Source organism: Ambystoma mexicanum, chromosome 11 (genome assembly GCF_040938575.1).
Source record: "Ambystoma mexicanum isolate Mex_15411 chromosome 11, UKY_AmexF1_1, whole genome shotgun sequence".
Classification (NCBI taxonomy): domain Eukaryota; kingdom Metazoa; phylum Chordata; class Amphibia; order Caudata; family Ambystomatidae; genus Ambystoma; species Ambystoma mexicanum.
In genome coordinates, this window is record NC_090934.1 from 1,222,628,390 (window position 1) to 1,222,647,383 (window position 18,994).

The following is an 18,994-nucleotide window of genomic DNA, read 5'->3' on the forward strand; positions in this document are numbered from 1 at the left end:
CTTTAAAGTGCTGTACTGTAAGATGAGAGGACTGTTGTGGTGAGTTGGTCGAATGTGAGCATTTTGGTTGGAGGGGGATTAAATGACAGGGGTGAGTTGTGTTGAGAGTTTGCAGATGGGCCTATTAAAGTGGTTAAAAGAAACATTAATTAGAAGAAAGTGTGGTATTTAAAGACTAGACTCGAAAACATACACAACCTCCAGAAAGTCTATTAATGGTAAGTACTGACTGCCATCTCCCCACGCTCTATATTCAGGAGTGGTGTGCATATGTGTCAGCAGATATTATCATCATAAATGCAAGACAACATCCCTAAACCCATCCAAAATAAAACCTAATCCAACGCAATGTAAAGGGGAGGAAGGGTAGCTCAGGGTGAACACATTTGTCTTGAAAGCAAGACAATGTGGCAAAAAACACAGGTTTGAATCCCGAGCCTGCGCTTAGAAACCACTTGCTGGTATTAAGCGCTTTATAAATGAGCAATAAAATAAATAAATTAAAATGTAGCGTCTACCTAATCTATTGCAGCACTACCCACCAGCACTTTCCCACAAGTAGACAAGCAAAATGACCTAAAATATTTGCTAGGTGGAGCCCTTTTCTGCATGGTATGCTTTGTATTCTTAGATTACTGTTAGTCGCCACTCAGCTTCATGGATCCTTGTGTCAAATGCAGATTGCCGAACATGGCTTTGTTTCTGCAATGGTTCTTTTTCTCCAAAGTGTATTTTAGGCTCAGTCTTTCAATGTGAAATGTAATAGTACTACTCATTATTTCCTAAAAAAAAGTGATGATTTTTGATGTTGTCCTCATAACACTTTTCCCTCATGATTGGTAGGAGTGGGGAAGACTGGAGATCCAACCGATTGGTCCTCAACAGAGAAGTGCTTGCCCTTAACGTCATTGAACAGTTCCTGCCTCTCCTCACTGAAGTTGGCGAGGATTTTGTGAAACGAGTCCACCACCAAATTGAGAGAAGTGGGCGTGGGAGATGGACCGCTGATATGTCCAATGAGCTCTTTCGATACGCCCTAGAGTGTAAGCCTATGCTCTTCTTTATTTGGTATGTAACAAGTCATATATGACAGCGGAATATTGGGAAAACAACTGGACTCACTGTTAGTCCATAGTCACATGTTATGTTCACAGATGGTCAACAGCATGTATGATATAATTCACAAACGCCTTTCTGTAGTCAAACCTGATTCAACCTATGCATGTATCAGCTATCCCGCCAGAACCATTCCACCCTCTATCAATAGAGCCAGCAAACACACTTCCCAAACTACCTTCATTACATTAGCACAAATACCAGCCGCCTACTCTGATACTATCCGTTATGCCAACAGTACAGTAGATCCATACATTCTCTAAGACAACCATGACCACCTCATCAAAGGTACCTTGATATTACTGATGGTTATGATTACACCTGTAATGTGTCCTTGTCAGGCCTCAGGGTGACAGATTCACATAGAATAGGAGACATAATGCAACAATGGAGAGGGGTTGACTGCTCAACTTGCAACAGGGATCAACACACCTAAGCCAATTACTGATACGCAGCAGTCGCTATCCAAAGACTTTCTTGAAAATATCAATATTTAGAGATAATTGATATGTTGGTGAGTGGCACGAAGAGGGATGGACCAGGAGGGAGAAATCTTCACTTAGTAAAGTCAAATTGAGCAACATATGTGTAAAAGGATCAAATCTGACACTCGGGTAGCTTTGGCCCAACTCTACAGCGACTCATTGAACAATAGAAAGCGGTTTGCACTCACCGCATTGGCAAATTGGAAGCGTATGAAAGGCAGACTAAGAAGGTGTTACCTGATGCCTGGGAAACAGGTCCAATTCATCTGTGTATACCTCCTATGGAACCTCCACAGCTTAGATATCATGTGGTTGGAACATTTGGCAATGGTTTGTTTGTTTGTTTGTTTAGTTATTTGGTAATGCGCTCCGAGCCCGTGGGCATCTGGGCGTAGCAGTACAAGAGGATTCGAAACTTAGTTACAATGCCTGACACAGGCTAATTACAGAAAAACAGTGGTCACTTACAATAGGTGATACAATGCATATAGAATAACAAGGGTTAAGCGCATAAGAATAACATTTTAACAGGTTGTGCCGTTTCCGCTAGGGTGAGGAACATTGCATGTCGTTGCTGTGTAGCCATTTGAGAGCGTAGGATCTGAAACTTGTGTAAGGTAAAGGGCATCTAAGGTCAGATGGGAGTGTGTTCCATGATTGTGCAGCTCTAACTGGGAAGCTCGCACCACCCGCTGTGGTAAGTTTGAATCTAGGGACTTCCAGTAGGAAGGTGTTGGCAGATCTCGTCAGTCGGTGAGAGGGTCTCCAATTGATTCTTTCCGCTAGGTAGGGGGGTGCTTGATTGTTGAGGCATTTAGAGGTGAGGGAAATAGTTTTAAGTAGGATTCTGTCCTTTATCTTTAGCCAAATGGCTTCTGTCCGGTGTTTGGAGATATGTTCTCTGCGTGGGATGTTCAGAGCTGCTCTAAGAGCGTTATTTTGTAATCTCTGGAGTTTGTCAGTGACCGACTTGTTAGCACCAGAGTATAAGGCATTGCAATAGTCCAGTCTGGACATGACAAGGGCATTGGCCAAGGTGAGGCAGTTGGCACTGGACAGGAAGGGTCTGGCGGCGCAGATGAGTTTACACGTATAGGTGGTTGAGGAGGCAAGGAAGTTCACTTGCTTTTTGAGGGTGAGAGCTGAGTCGAGGTAAAAACCCAGCGTTTTGACCTCGCGCATAACCTTAATAGTATTGTTACCAATGTTAAATGAGGCATAGTCCGGGGTGAGTTTGGATAAGTTGTGGTCTGAGCCGAGGAGCAGGATTTCAGTTTAATCGTCGTTCAGGCAGAGGCCATGTGTGGCCATCCATGCTTGAATGAGGATGTAAATTTTATTCACCAGAGCCAAGTCCACTTCGTAGTTGCCCAAAAGGGGTATGAGGATCTGGGTGTCATCTGCGTAATTAGTGTAGGTGACGCCCAGTCTGTCCAACTTGTCGAACAATGGCTTGGTGAAGATATTGTACATAGTGGGTGAGACACAGGAGCCCTGTGGGACTCCACATGTGATTTGGATGGGATCGGCACAGGTGGATGAGGAGAACACTCTCATGGTCCGGTTGGCTAGAAAGGAGTGGACCCATGCTATAGCATCTCCTGTGAAGTTGGCAGCCAGCTTGAGGTGGTTGCATAAGGCTGCATGGTCCACCAGATCAAAAGCTGCTGACAAGTCCAGTAAAAGTAGCAGCGCTGTTTTCCCATTATCCTTAAATTCCTCCATTTTAGTTTTAAGATCTATCAGGGCTGTTTCCGTGCCATGGAGAGGGCGAAAGCCCGATTGGCGCGAGCCTAGTAGATGATTAGCTTCTAAGTACTCTTGAATTTGGAGATAGGCTACTTTGTCGATAATTTTTAGTAGGAAGGGTACCGTGGTGATAGGCCTATAGTTAGTCGGGATGGATGGATCGAGGGTTTGTTTTTTGAGAAGGGGGAGGACCCAGGATTCTTTTAAGTTGGCTGGCACTGTGTTGGATTTGAAGGATGAGTTGATAAGCTTCGAGATGAAAGGGGCTAAGTCTCTGGCAGCGTCCTTTATTATTTGAGCTGGGCAACTGTCGCCCTTACAGTTAGAGGGCTTCAGTGAGAGGATAGCCTTTTCAGTGTCTATGATGGAGATGGGTTTGAAGCTAAAAGGGGGGATAGTAGTATGTTCAGTTACTAGAGGCGCTTGTTGATCAGTAAGAGAGAGGGTGTCTTTTTTATTCATTATTTTAAGTTGGAGGGTGGAGATTTTTTTTGATAGGGCATTCTGTATATTAGTACACCATATCTTGTCCTTTGGGATCGTGTCAGTTGGTTGGATAGGGGATTCCATTTCCCGGAGGATGGCAAAAAGTTCCTTGGTATTCGATTTGGCATTGGTGATTCTGTCATTGAATACGTTTTTTTTAGTGTTGATAATTTCTGACTTGTAATGTTTTGTAGCTTGGGTTAGCTTGGCTTTGTTGTCGTTGGTGGGCGAATTGCGCCAGATGGTTTGGAGTTTTCGTTTCTGCTTTCTAAGGTCCTTAAGCTGGGGGGTGAACCAGGCATTAAGGTGGGCTTCTTGCTTAGCTTTATGTACTTTTGCGGGTGCAATGGTGTCTAGTGCGTGAGACAATTTATATGAAGAAGGAGATGCAGACAGCACGTCCCTCGCTTAGGAATGAACAGCATGTAAACATGTTACCAGCGTTCGAGGGTCACCGGAATGGAGAAGATAACATGCTTAGGCATTTTCCTTCATTCATTTATTTATTCAGTGGTATAAGATTACATGTTAGTCTAAATTACAAATTAAAAGACCTAATACAATGTTGTCCCTGCATTTTCCCAGTGGTGCAGGATTACTTTTAATTCTAGTTAAGTTACAAAGAATACAGATCAGACAAAAGTTTTAAACAGTTCTTCAGGGCTCATGAATCAAGCCTTTCTGAGCTGAAAAGTGTTTTAAACATAAGTCCAGAGATCATGAGCTGGTAAAATGGAAATTCGAGGACTGAAGACATCTAATAAAGACTTAACACGTCGCTCGTCACAGGCACATGACACCTTTCCAGGTTTAAACCATTCATTCAGGAGCACCAAAGGTATCACACGTAGAAGTGCCTTATTCGTAACTTGCCTGGTTGCGGCTGAACTTCCCAAATAAGCCATATATTGAACCAACTCTCATTGAGTTCCACCAGACTTACTCATGGGGCTTTGAGGGTATGCAGGTGGAGAGGTGGGTCTAGAACAGTGGATCAAAGAGAGAGATTTATCAAAGAGAACATTACATTATTTCCCTTCGTATTTTTAAAATGTGGTCAGGGTCGAGTGATAAGTGATGGCATGGTGTTGGAAAACAGAAAGTTAGTGGACAATCAATGTGTGCTTCTTCTATTTTTGAAATCCCACAGCGGTTTCCTATATCTTGTACGGGGAGCGTCTTGGACTCCTTCAGGACTATATCGATCCAGAAGTCCAGCGGTTCATTGACGCAGTGACGATCATGTTCCAGACAACGTCGCCCATGCTGTACATCCCACCGGAGCTGCTGCGTAGACTCAACTCTAAAATCTGGAAAGATCACATAGAGGCGTGGGATGTGATCTTCACTCAAGGTGAGCAGAGCTGCTGCGTAGACTCACCTCTAAAATCTGGAAAGATCCCATACAGGCGTGGGATGTGATCTTCACTCAAGGTGAGCAAATGGCTTCCGCGTGAACTGTTATACGAGTGGCCCATCGACAGGAGCAAAGGGCGGGAGATCACTGCGTCGCACATAGCTGGACGTGGAGAATGGCAGGCATGAGGTCAGTAGGCATAACCATTCAGGTATCTTCATGATCTAGTAGAAATGGTTATGGGTGAGGTACATCAAAGGAACTTTGCATGCTCTTTTAATGGGAACAGCAGGTGGTGCTTTATATTTGAAATGGAGATGTGAGGACTGGAGCAGCAAGAAACGCTCCAAGTGTGAATTGCGGTGCATTTATGTTTTTCAGGATTGCAATGGCAAGAAGTCTTTTAATGCGTGGTTGGGCTACTCTCTCAGAGTTAAATGAAGTCCCAATACTTGCATAACAAGCTTCCCTGTAGCTCAGAACTGACGTGCATTGACAGAGCTCCATGGAGTGGTGTACTACCATAGCAGAAGGTGATGAAGGATAGAATTGAGGTGCACTGGGAGGGTTGAAAGTGGGGTCCAGTTCTGGAATAGAGGAGTCGTAGATGGTGCTGCGCGGTGTGCATTTGCAGATCAGTGTGGAGAGCTGCACTCCTGGAATAGCAGTGTCAGCCAAATGAAAGGGTTGAGGTGCAAAAGCAGATGAAGGGTGCATTCATAAAGCTGAGTCTTCTTGGCACCCAACTAGAAAAATAAGTATTTGCTTGGGAGAGGGTTCATATACATTTGTCAGAGCTCTGTTGGGACACAATAGTTGAACATCACAGTATGTAAGCATGCAGAGGTGGGTGCAAGCACCACAATTGTTTGAGTATTGGTTGCTAATGATCTGCAGTTGTATGCATTTGCAAAGTGGTGTAGGAGTCCTACAAAGTGTCAGTATAGGTGGTCACTTTAGGTAATTAAAGTGTGCTGGTAGTACTGGGCAGCTTGGGCATAGGGGTTCATTAACACAAAAATAGGAAATGAGGTAGAGACAGGGCTCTGCAATGGTGCAGCGTGTTCATTGTGTAGCTGAGGTCTTGGGTCTTTTCCTCTCGATAAACAGAACCACTGTTTTGAGGGTGAGGCACTGTTGCTATACATTAGGGATCATGGAAAGTCAGTACAAACAATGTCAGCAAAGGTATGCTACCAGACAAACAAGAGTAAAACACATATGGTGGCACAAAGGCAGGAAGTGTGGGGCGGTGGTTCAAAGAACACTGTGGCACATGGGGGTGGGATGAGGCAATTGAACCACAGCAGCAAATGGGGCATACTGGAAGCATTACTAGAGAATTAAGGAAGGCAGGACATTTAAATCCGAGGGGCACAAAGTAGACACATAGCAATGGGATCCCAGGACAAAGGCAATCAGAGAATACAGGGGGGGGGGACTGTGGGACTTGAGGCCTTTAGCAAAGGGGTTAGGAGGACATGAATGCGGGCAAAGGTGATCAAGAAATGACAAAGCCAAGGCTAATACTGGGCGAATGATGTACCGGAGTTCAGATACCGGGGGCGAAGGAGGGTCTTGGAGGACACGACGAATGAGCTCAAGTAATGTGGTCAGTACAACATTACAATGCAGTAGAAAGAACAAAAGAAAATCCATAGCATGGGGGGGTTCGAAAGGATGGTCTGCAAACATGGTGAGGAGGACACAGAAGACAGGGGAACCTATTGGACCTATGAGGGAAGAGAAGCCAAAGGGGGATCAGGGAAGATGAAGATTCTGTCAAAGGAGATGATGGAGCAATGGGAAAAACACACTGGCCTTCATGTTCTATGTGGGCGTCACGTAAATGAAAGACGCAAAAGCCTTGCAAAGCGGAGGGTCGGAACATAACTTACGTTTCTTCCACTGCTTTCCTCTCTGTCATACACATGCTACAGCATTTGCGCCGGCACGCACCGGCAAAAAGTAGGCAGGCTCCATAGGAATCTATTATAAACACTGATTGCCATGTGTACATGGCAGGCGGCGTTTACCTCATCTGCACGGCGGAGTGCGAAAGGATGGCGTGCGAGCGTGTACGCTGGCTTTTTCCACTCCTCTTTTGCACTCTGCAGCATAAATGAGGAACATTCGGGGGTGGGGGTCCTGTCTACTCTAAAATGTTAACGTAGCAGGTCCCCAACGAGAAATTATGGGGAGTTACGGGGCCCATAGACAATGATGCCATTATGCCAGGAAGCAAATCGAAGAGCAAGAAGAGATCCGATGGTTGCTAGAACAGGATGTGACAGATGGCTATTTGAAGACTCCCACATTAAAATATGCAGTCATACTATTTATAAAATATTTAACATGCAAACCCTTCATCACCAATATGTATGGGTTACTAGTATCCACCCAACATAGACACATCTGCACTCCAGGTTCTAAAATGCAATTAAGATGCTTTGGCTCCAATGCGCTGCATTGATGGAGCAGTGTATTATTTTTTTTTTAGGATTGATTGCTTATTTGTATAGCGCCTATAAACAATGTGTTTCAAAGCGCTTCAAGGCGGGAGGGAAACATGGAAGAATATAGTAACATTCTTACAGGCCCTTGAAACAAATCAGAATGTGAAAATAACATATCATATTAGATAGTACAAGTGCATAGAACAATAAGGGAGAGGAGAGGAAGGCAAAAAAGGAGACAAGACTAGCAGTAGCATTACTATGCCTGACGACAAATTGTTGCAGTGCATGAATGACACGAGGGGATTGGGCAGGGGAGATGTGGGGGAGTGGAGAGAAGGGATAAGGAGAGCAACAGAACAAGTAACTATCTTAAGTGGTCAAAGACTATTCAAGGTAGTGCTGGGGAGGGAGTGGGAGGAGAAGACAAGGAGGGAAGGTGGGAGACAGACAGGCTGTTATCAGAGGTCAAGGGATAAATGATAAGAGGAATTGCTAAAATATAATTGGAAAGGAGGCACAATGTGAAGCCATGCTTGGGTGCAGACAGTACAGCAGAAGAGCTTTGCCTCACTGCTGCAAAAGTAGGGGTCTTACCGTCAGGACTGAGGATCTTTGGCAAGGCTTTCTGCGGGGGCTGAAGGTAAGCCTCGCTTGGCAACTGTTATCCCGGAGTGAAACGTTTCCCATTCATGCTCTACAATAGTTGTCTGTCCACTGGGGTCCATGACACGCATGTTGCCTCCATGCTTAGATTCCCAGGAGTGAGCCCAATCACTGAATGGACATTGCCCTTGCCCCTCCTTTTCTGGTCCCACTCTATGCCAAGTATTGGTCAGGACTCCTGTTTATCAAGTGAAGGAAGCTTACACTACGCGCTCTAACTATGAATCAACATTCCGTAAACAAGCGCTGTTAACAACTGTTACTCTACCTTAAAAGGTACAAGTTTATAATTCCAGCATACAAAACAAAGGCTCTGTCTGGTCCTTTGCTTTCTTGAGCATCACTTTGCATTCTGTCTGGAATGGCACATGCTAACTATTTAAACAGTACTCAGGACGCTAAAATAATGACAGCTCAACTGATTTGGTGTGATAACAAGTAATCTGTTTATTGTGACGATACAACACAACTACTCTGGGGAGTGGTAGCACTCCCGTTAATTCAAGTAAGTCAAGGAGACTTCTTTCAAGAGCCCCTCCTAGGGTTCAGTTCCTTTCAGACCCACATAATTTTCCAATTGGCCTGAAATGACCTCTTGAATTGAGTTCCTATGAGTTCCACCTTGGGCCTCGATTTTGGTTGTGTGATCCTTCAACTGGAATCAATGCACGGGAGCTATTGATTGATTCCTTTCTGTCACACCTTTAATTGATTTTGTTGTTAGAAATCCCACATTCTCAGAGAGAACAATAGACATGTGTTCCCTGGGTACTTCCTCAACTTGAGCTCATTTGAATTCTGGGTGCAATCCTTTCATTGTTAGGATCCTTCAAATTTGTCTTCAACAAGAGACCCCCTGTTTGATGCTTTTTTTCTGTGCTAATGTATACTCTGCAGACAGGCACTAAGATGCTTTTTCGCTCGAGTTATTCAAAGTTGCACTTGTTGTAATGCTTCCCGAGCCATCCCTGCTCTTCTGTGCACAGGTTTGATTTGAGTTTTGCTCCTTTTTCCCTCTGTGCACTCAGCTACCCGCTGACTTCAGTCACTCCATAAAACCTGTTGTCTTCTCACCCACAAGACTCACCTCGAATTGAGTATTGGACACTCCCCCAGCACATGACTTCCAGCGAGTGACCTTCAACCAAGTTTTTCCCTAATTCTGAAATCCTACAGGGTCGCCTTCAAGCTTAACTCATCTAAGTCTCTCGTGGTTGGAGTTATTTCATGTTCCCCATCAACTGGACCTTTTCTGTTTTTTCATCTCAGTTCCACTAAGATGTTCCTTGATCCCTTGATCAAGGTGCCTGCACATGTGTCTTTGTGTTAATCAACAATCTCTCTCCTCTATTACCATTTGACTTGAGCTACCAATAGATCCCCTTCAACTTATAAGTATATCCTTCATCCAGGCTCAATTATCTGTGTACTCTTTCTTTGAGTCCTGCTGCGTTCTCAAGCTACTTGTCTCATAGGCTTATATTCAATTACAAACATGGAAGCTTATTCATTCAAATCTTTTATCCATCACAGATATTCTCCAGTTTTCCAGTCATGAAGTCTTCACTCTATCACTCTCTTTTCATAGCGGACAAGTGCATCCAGAACATCTACAGGGACTTAAGACTTAACCAAGGAAACAAAAAAGAATACATCGGAGTGCTCGCTACCCTTCTACTGCAGAACAAGCTTCACATTGATGACATCAAAGCCAGCGTGACAGAGCTGATGGCAGGCGGAGTGGATACGGTAAGAGTGATGGACAGAAAAGGTCTGTGATGATATGATAGGTTATTTATAACACGCTTATTACCCACTGGATTCTAAGTGCAGACCCTGGGATCAAACCTGTGTTGCTCCGTGTCATCTTGCTTCCAAGGCGAGCATGTTGCCCCTGAGCTATCCTCCCAAAACTGGTAGTCAAAGCTTCATTGCGAACATTCAACTAAGACTATCAGTTAACATTTATTAGAGAGCAAGATCAGTGGCTTGCACCACTTAATTGAATCACTTTGCAGTAGTCTGCAAGATTCACAGTAAGAGGAAATAACATGAAATACAGCTGTTTAAATAAAAGAAAATTTAAAACAAATATGTAATGCATTGAAAAGAACAATTCCTGGCAGCTAAACAAAGCGTGCATTTTGAAAATGTAATGATCAAAAGGACATATACACATCTAAGTTTGCAGAGTCATTATTGTTGTAGATCAATTCCACATGCATGCCTGCCATATGAGTCATAGACATAAACAAAACCGGGAGGATAGCTCAGGGGCAATGAGTTTATCTTGGAAGCAAGAAACCGGTCTCCGGTATTAAGCGCGTTATAACAGAGCAATGATTATTATTATTTTAGATGAAATAAAACAGTAAACAGGGGCAGATCCACCTTGTGGACCTTAGCTCTTATCCACTGCTCATTCTTCCTCTCCATGTTACACATCTCCCTTACAAAGATTCTAAAACCTGGAGACCTACTTTAAAAATAACAATTTTCTAAAAACCTGTACCCCCAACTCTACCCTGTTACCAGAGGTTGTTGCAGTATTACAAATGTAATACCAATCAAATGCACACCATTGAAATGCCTATTGTTTTAATGTTTTTTCTCTATTTTTCCTTATCATTAATTTGGCATTGTACCCAGGTTATATTTTTCATTCAATACATTTATTAATTCCCCGCATGCAATAAAGCATTACATTTAAGGCAACGACATTCGTTCCGTACCGAGCACATGAAACTAGCCCTCCGAGGACTTGTAATTGTGATTTGTAATTGGTTATTTATAATGTGCTTAATACCTAGAGGTTTCTAAGTTCGGACCTGGGGAGCGAACCTGTGTTGCTCCATGCTGTCTTGCTTCCAAGATGAGCACGCTGCCCCTGAGCTATCCTCCCGAGACTTGCTGTGGAGTCTCTGCTAGGATTACATAGTCAACTTCTAGGCCATGCTTGAACTCCTGACCACCCAGAGCCATTACCAGAGGTTCCAGATGTGTTCTCAGTGCCACCCACAAAAGCCCAGAAACATGGAATATAACAGGCTTCCCTGTTGCATCAACCTCTATCCCATCCAACTTCCTGCCCTTATTTATTTTATTTTTTACAGGACTTGTATTATATTCTGATTTTTAAGGTACTAGAGGCGTCACATGTTGCATCCAGCTGGAAGGGAAACGGGGGATCGTGGAGCACCGAGAGAGGACGGATGCAAATAGGCCTTTCAAGATGGTGAAATAACTGCTTTCCAGGAGACATGGGCACCCATTGTATACACTGACAAAATATAAGTGCTTGGTAAAGGTGGCATTATTATAAATTGTTTTTAGGGAAGAAGACGCAAATGCTCCTCACATGAAAAATAAGAATGACTCCGTGATTCTGCGCCAAGTCTTTCACAGTTGATTAGGTTTTATTATAGAACACATTTTTTGTTTTTAGTTTGATCCAACTTGGTTCATTGTAATTGTATTACAAGCCCTAGCGAGACACGTGTTTCGGCTTAAAAAAGCCTTTTTCAAATCCGGGCTGTTCCAGGTTGCACACAAAATATATGTATTCACTAAATTTTGCGACAATTTTGAGGCAATTAAAATAAGGAAAACTTGATTTTGGAGTTGCTCAATGTAAAAGGGTAAATAAGGAGTCGCCCATAGCACTAGTTGGACTACAAAAAGCCAAACTCTTAAGTCTGGCTCCTCACATGAAGGCTCGCGTCATGAGTTCTGTTTCATATGTTCACTTGAACCTTCAATAATCTTGTTTTTGCATCAGATCCGTTTACGGGGTTTATCACAGAATGGGCCCTGGGATGGTCAGCCGTTTCCTTCCAATTTCCACTTGGTTGGGAAAGGGTCTTTGGATTCTCTGAGGTGCAGAAGTCTCTATGCTTGGTACTGATGTAGGTGGTCTATCTGGTGGTTGGATCCAACTTTCCAATAGCCTTTGTGTGTAATGACAGGCAAGTGTCTTGGGAATAATTCTCTTTCTTTTTGATTGGGAGCCACCAAAGGATTTCAGAGCTGGGGAGATATAGTTCCAGTGGTTTAAACCAAAAATGATACTGACTGCTTTGTTCATGACTAGTTGCAATTGCCTGATTAGTATTTAGTTATCTCAGATGGTGAATGCTGCAATAGTCTTGTTTCCTTGTGATTATTTATACATCTGGGGCCTTACTGGTGTCAGGTCGGTGCCAATGAGGTGACAGCCTTATTTATGAAAATTCTCACATTCTGTGCAAACGAATATGTCTGACCTTTAAAGTTCACATCAAATTACCTCACATGAAACCACAAAGATCTTGCTTGCAATTGTCATTGGTCATCCTCATCTCTTTCCATGTGTCACATTTGTGTTTGTTTTCTTGGTCTGAAATTCTTTGGTTTGTTTTTGTTCACAGACTTCTATGACCTTGCAGTGGACGATGTACGAGCTAGCTCGGTACCCCATGGTGCAAGACAAACTGCGGGCAGAGGTGCTTGCTGCTAAGGCGGCTGCCCAGGGTGACCTGTCCAAGGTGCTGAAGAGTGTGCCATTGGTGAGAGCTGCCATTAAGGAAACCCTCAGGTACAGGACCACCAACATTCAATTCCATGTAATGTCTGGGGCTCAAACACAGCAATCTGCACGAACAGCGGCGACAGTGTGAACGTAGCGTGACAGGTGCCATAGGAGGATAACAGGAAATCCATCCATTCCCACTCTCCTCCAAGAAGAAGAGGCAGGCAACATGGGTGTCTACACACAGCCAAAGCAAGCTGATATAAAGGGATCATGTCTAGTAGAAGGAAGGGGTGGTTCTCTGTGGCCATAGAATTACAGAACTCTCTCTGGAAGGCATGCCCCCAGATGTGAGAGAATTTGTTTTCTCTCCATGGCCACTGAGTGACTGGTCTCCCTCTGGCCTCAGAGTCAATTTATGTTCATTCCTTGCTCTCCCCCTCTTCCTCTCTGAAAGGAATACTGAGAGAGAGAGAGAGAGAGAGGGAGAGAGAGAGAGAAAGAGACAGAGAGAGGAATTCAATGTCTCAGCAGAACTCATGAACTTATAGCTCTGTGAGCACTTGACCTATAGACGTCCCGTCCTGTGTACCGTCCTGTATAGAGGTGCTGAGCCACCATTCCATTCCATTCCGTTCCACTCAGTCTCTGGATGGATTTCCTCACAGGGAGAAATGTATCTCATTATTCCCTTTGTAAACTCCACATGATTGTGTCTGTTAGTTCTCTGGACATCAGTTAACTTAATGCTTTACTGAGAATGATCATTTAGTTCACACTAGTTATTGACAACCTCCAGCACCAACCAGGGGACAGAACTGTAACCAGTAGTATTGTGAGCACCAGTTTTAGCCTCTAATGTTAGTGCCTAGCAAGTAAAGAATTCCATTGGTAAACCCAGTGCTGACTTCACAACTGTATCTCAAAGCAGCTCACATGCTTCTCCTTTTCCGCAGGCTACATCCCGTCGCTGTGAGCCTACAGAGGTATATCCGACAGGAAACTGTGATCCAGAACTACCTCATCCCATCTGGGGTAAGGGACTGAGCCCCCTTCTGTTGTTCTGCAGCACTGAACCACACTGCACACTAAGACGACCATGGCAATGAATTAGCACAGATACAACATCAATGACATAACGTATTGCATTACTTTGTTTTGGAATTTATTTGCAGTTCTTCGGGTTTCTTTTGGCAAACGGAGCATACAAGACCAATTCTACATATATACCCTTTTATGATCCGCTAGGTCTTTAGGGGCATTGAGGAGAGGGAGTTTAGGGGTCTACTTCTCTCACCTGGATGAGTACACCTGGCCATGTGCTAACACCCTACTCCAGGTTACCTCTGTATTGGTCCCTCAGCACTAAACAGGGATCATATGGTCACCTGTGCAACCAGGGGGCCAAGCAGGTGTGTCACGGGGAGGATCTGGCTTTTCCAAACAGGGATCATATGGTCACCTCTGCAACCAGGGGGCCAAGCAGGTGTGTCACCGGGAGGATCTGGCTTTTCCCACCTTGGCCTCCCCTCTTTCCTGTGTGTATTCCCTGCAGTCACTTGTAGGTTGTCAACTGTCGGTTCTGGCGCTTACGCCAGTATGCTCAGTGCTCACATAGTATCTCTCCCCTTATTGATCAGGATTGGGGGGAAATTTAAAATGTGATCTGGTGAGAAGCCTTCACACTTAAAGGGCACGCTTGAACACATCTTGAGTCCCTCACACAACCAGGCGCAGACTAATTCTAATACCATGCAACAAAGCACTAGAAAATATCTTAATTGACAATTCTTACAGCCAGGAAGTATTCTAACGTTTAACAATCAGCACTTTGCTCAATTATCACAATCAGATATGATATCCCCATCAAGCCCCTTGCAACCTTCCAATTTTTTGTCTGTTTCTCTCCCCCTCCTACTGCACCTATCCGCACACCTCTTTGCCTTATTTCGTTCCCCCAGAGACCATGGCCTGGTTACCACTGGCAGAGGTGCAGTATGCCACAATCTAGGCACACCTTTGCCTTGTAAGACCACTATGGCGTGTTTTGGCACAGTACAAAAGCTTATTTACAACATACCATTAGCATATGGTGCTTAAGCCTTGCAGGGCATAATGAAGGGTGGCTAACAGTGATACCAGAGACTGTGATAATATACAATTCATATGATTTTCCACACCATTTCTATCTAAAGGGCGGCATGCAATATTGTTTGCATTGTATAATTAGTTGGCAATATACCCTGACACTGATTTTATTTACCTAAAATGTTTGATCGGTTGGGGTAACATGATTCAAACCTGTGGCTCTGAAGGTCACACAAACCACACAAATAGTGCATTAAACCAACTGAGCTGTCCCATTGGGACTACAACCTGTTATTTGGTCCTTTCTAATTTCAAAATTGCAGACTTGCGTATGGATGGACTCTTCTGATCCTGAGATGTTCTGCTACCAAGCTGATCATACTGGCAGGCTGGAACATTGGTCAATGGACGAGACCAAGATACGCTTTCCTTTTTTCCACTCTATTCATTCTTCCTATTGCTAATGTTCTGCAGACAAATGACTGACGAATTAGGCAATAGCGCTTAAAGAAACACCACTGTAGCCCCCTACTTTTATGATTGTGAGGTCTGGTGTCTTTCTTCCACCCTATGCCTTCACCCCTGGGGCAGTTAATGTTGTAGTTGTGTTCGTCAATGATTCCTCTGGAAAATGTTGAATGATCACAAAAAACAAATGTTCTCCTTGGGATTGTTAGCATAACTTTTCTGTCCCAAATCCGATGCAATCTAGTAAATGAAGTCCCAAAAAATTACCCAAGTGTCTCTTTCCTCAAAACAAACTGCTGAAGAACACAAATCCTTGTCTTCAAGGTTCCTAGTTTAATGAGGATTCCTCTCCTTGGTCAGTCACACTTTTGATGCCAGTTGTCTCTTCTCCCTTCCCCACCAATGAAGCTCCTTCGGTGGGATAGGACCACCTCATATGTAGGCGTAGGTAGCTCAGGCGGTGTTGAACCCCCTCTAGCACTCACAAGGACTCATGGAGTGTGTCTCCTATTCCCAAGGAAGGCCAACCAGATTTGCTCCTCTCAGTTGATTAATACGCTCTTAAGGGTTCTAAGACCTCCAACATGTAAGGCCTCATTACGACCCAGGCGCTAAGTAGTTAACGGCACCATAAAAGGCTGCGGCGCCATTAACCACTTAGCGCCTTACTACAAGGTCCCTTTGCGGGACCCGACCTGAACGGCTGGTCTGGACCAGCTGTTAAAGTAGGGACCCGCAAAGGGACCTCGCAGGCAATTACGGTACCGCAATTTGCGGTACCGTAATTGCCGCCTTCCCCATTCCCATTGAGCCCTATGGGGCAAAAATGTGAATGGGGAAGGGCCATGGTGAAATGGGGAAATACTGCCCCGCCAACCTTAGAATGGGGCGGTATTTCCCCATTTCACCATGGCAGACTCGTTACAACACCGGCACCAACCGTGGTGCTAATAGCGCCATGGTTTAGCGCCGGTGTTGTAATGACTGCCGTAGTGTCTGTCTCTTTGAAGCCTTCCTACAACTGCTCTTCATGTGCTTCTCCTCAATGTCATGCGCTTGATCCTCCCCCCACTGTTAGTTCCACCTCTGTTGATTGGGGTCTCACCCAAACTCTCTGCCTTTGGGCAGATGTGCCCTCTCAAGCCTTGCTGCTCTTGCTAGTTACCAGCTTGCCAGCCTGCTGTACATTCTCCTGATGTTCTACTCCAACCCTCTCATGATCCTCAATTCCAATTTACTTCTGATTTTTCCTTTTCATCTCCTCTTGGGGCTACACTCCAACTTTAATCTCCTTTTCCTTAATCTTCTTCTAGTGATGTACCAATCCAAGCTTTTCCAGATGACTACCTTCAACCTCCTCCAGATGTCAGTTCATCACTCCCACTGATGCTCAACTCTAACATCTCACTGATGTTCCTTAACCTCCTTCTTCTTCTGATGGCCATTCTCCCCCTCTCACTGCTTGCACTCCATGCTCTCTTTTCAAACTCCTCTCTGCACTGCAACTCACTACAAACTCATGCTGCAACCTTTAACTCCAAACCCACACACCTTTATTTACATGGCTGGGTCTTTTATACTATGGGGATTTGTGATTGGTCCTTCATTATTGGTCACTTTGTCTGAGGCGTGAGGGGCTTGGTTGTAAGGGCCCCCTAAACCCAGCATGTACTGAGGCTCCAGAAGCCTGGTGCACCATTTTGTATTGGCAAATTTTGTTTCAATATGCATGTACCCATTCGCCGGGCTGCCTTAGCAGAACCACATTTGCTCCTATTCACTGCACAAACTCAACAAGCAACATCATGTTCCTATCCTCTGCTGTGATGGTGTAAGTGTTGGGCAAGTGGTTGTTTACCCGTGGTGCCCACATTACAGAAATTAAAAGGGGATGGCTGAAAGATTTTGAATCAATCATAACCACAGGCACAGCTCTGAGCAACCCTCCAGACAATCGTTTTTCAGCCTTCCAAGATACTACAGAAGGAAACAGTCAATATGCAAATTAGGCCTGGTCCCACTCCAAAAGGGGCTGTCTAGCCCAACCATCCCTTCTGCACGAAACCACAATAACCCACAGACATGTATTGGCCACATTGGGCATCATCAGTGAAGTGCAGCTTGGGTCTCTAGGCAGGGCAGGCTCGCAACCCACGTCTGGGCAAACCTGTCCCACTTGGGGGGATTTTAGCAAAACGAAAAGGTGAATTCTGGAAGATTTTGAATCAATCATAGCCATGGGCACAGATCTTGGCAACCCTCCAGATCATTGTTTTTGAGCCTGCTGAGGTATTACAGAAGGGGCAGGCCATATGCAAACGAGGCTTGGTCCCACACCAAGAGGGGCAGTCCATCCCAAACTACTAGGTCATATCCCTTTTGCATGAGACCACAAGCAACCCCAGACATGTTTTGGCCTAATTGGGCATCATCAGTGAGGTGTTGCTTGGGTCTCCAGGACCAGCAGGCTCGGGACCCACTTCAGGGCATACCAGTCCCAGATTAGAGAGCCACAAGCATCTCTGGTTTTGGTAGCACAATCTCTTATCTGAAGACCAGGTCTATTTAAAGGGGCAGTATTGTTTATTTGCTGTATGTGACTATCTCCTGCCGATGGCAGGTAATAAGTTACGGTGACCAAATGGTCCGCCCCATACCTCCCGCAAGTCCATCATTAATTAGCTCAGGAGCCCGACCCTGTTGGTCACCTCATTAGAGAGCCCCAGAGTAAGCCAGAGAAAGGCAGGTGACTTTGTCACAGAGTTTATTTGTAACAAAAGGATAGAATAGATGGTACAGATGGAGTGCTCGATCTCAAGTGTCTTACTTATAACCCCACCATATCACACTACCAATCTTAGTCTCTCCTATACACCACCACTCACCTAGAACACAGTGATACTATGACACATTCGGTATAGCTGTTCTCATACTAACACCCGCCTCATTATCCTAATTAAACACAGCTAGCTGAGCACACACCGCTAGCCTAAGCGTCTCGTCAGGCCTAACGCAGCCAGATATCAGTCTGGGCGTCAACCCTCCAGAATGAACCCATATACCTGACCTCCAAACCACCACACGTAAGAAGCAGCTATCATGCAACTGCCACACCGGCTGCACACAGATCCGGACTCTCTCTCTCTTTACTGACTTGAACTACGGTTCCCGAGGGCGTTCAACCTAACAGCGCCTTGAGATCATACCAATGATACATAAGGCGCTATATAAATGCCAAGTAACATAACATAAAAGAAGGAGGGTAGACTGAGGTATTGATCCTGAATGGCAGAGAAAGAGAGGAATCCTTGTCACGGTCTTTCATTGTCCCCTCTCTTTACAAACCATTGCATTTGCACATTCCTTTTTCTCTCCCTATCCTGTCAAAAACATCCTCCGTTTCATCCTCACATTTTATCTCTTTTCTACCTCCCCATTCACCCTCACCCACCCCCAAAAAGTGCAACACATCCCTGTGCTTACAGATTATTTAAGAAGGAAGGCCCACTCAGGACAGACAGGGGAATATTGAACTACAGGGTAGGGGTAGGCAACCTGAGGCCCTACAGATGTTTTGGCCCATGAATACCATTATCCCTCACCATTCACTACACGG

The 18,994-nt window shown here is 44.7% G+C and overlaps 1 protein-coding gene across 1 annotated transcript in view; it reads left to right on the forward strand.

The window, feature by feature from the left end:
* Positions 1 to 18,994, forward strand: part of CYP11A1 (cytochrome P450 family 11 subfamily A member 1) — a 212,364-nt gene that overhangs the window by 178,751 nt on the left and 14,619 nt on the right. The window contains exons 3-7 of the mRNA XM_069624588.1: positions 844 to 1,043; positions 4,987 to 5,190; positions 9,904 to 10,064; positions 12,722 to 12,888; positions 13,779 to 13,857. Of these exons, the coding sequence (XP_069480689.1) occupies positions 844 to 1,043; positions 4,987 to 5,190; positions 9,904 to 10,064; positions 12,722 to 12,888; positions 13,779 to 13,857 (811 nt within the window). The remainder of the gene's footprint in view (positions 1 to 843; positions 1,044 to 4,986; positions 5,191 to 9,903; positions 10,065 to 12,721; positions 12,889 to 13,778; positions 13,858 to 18,994) is intronic.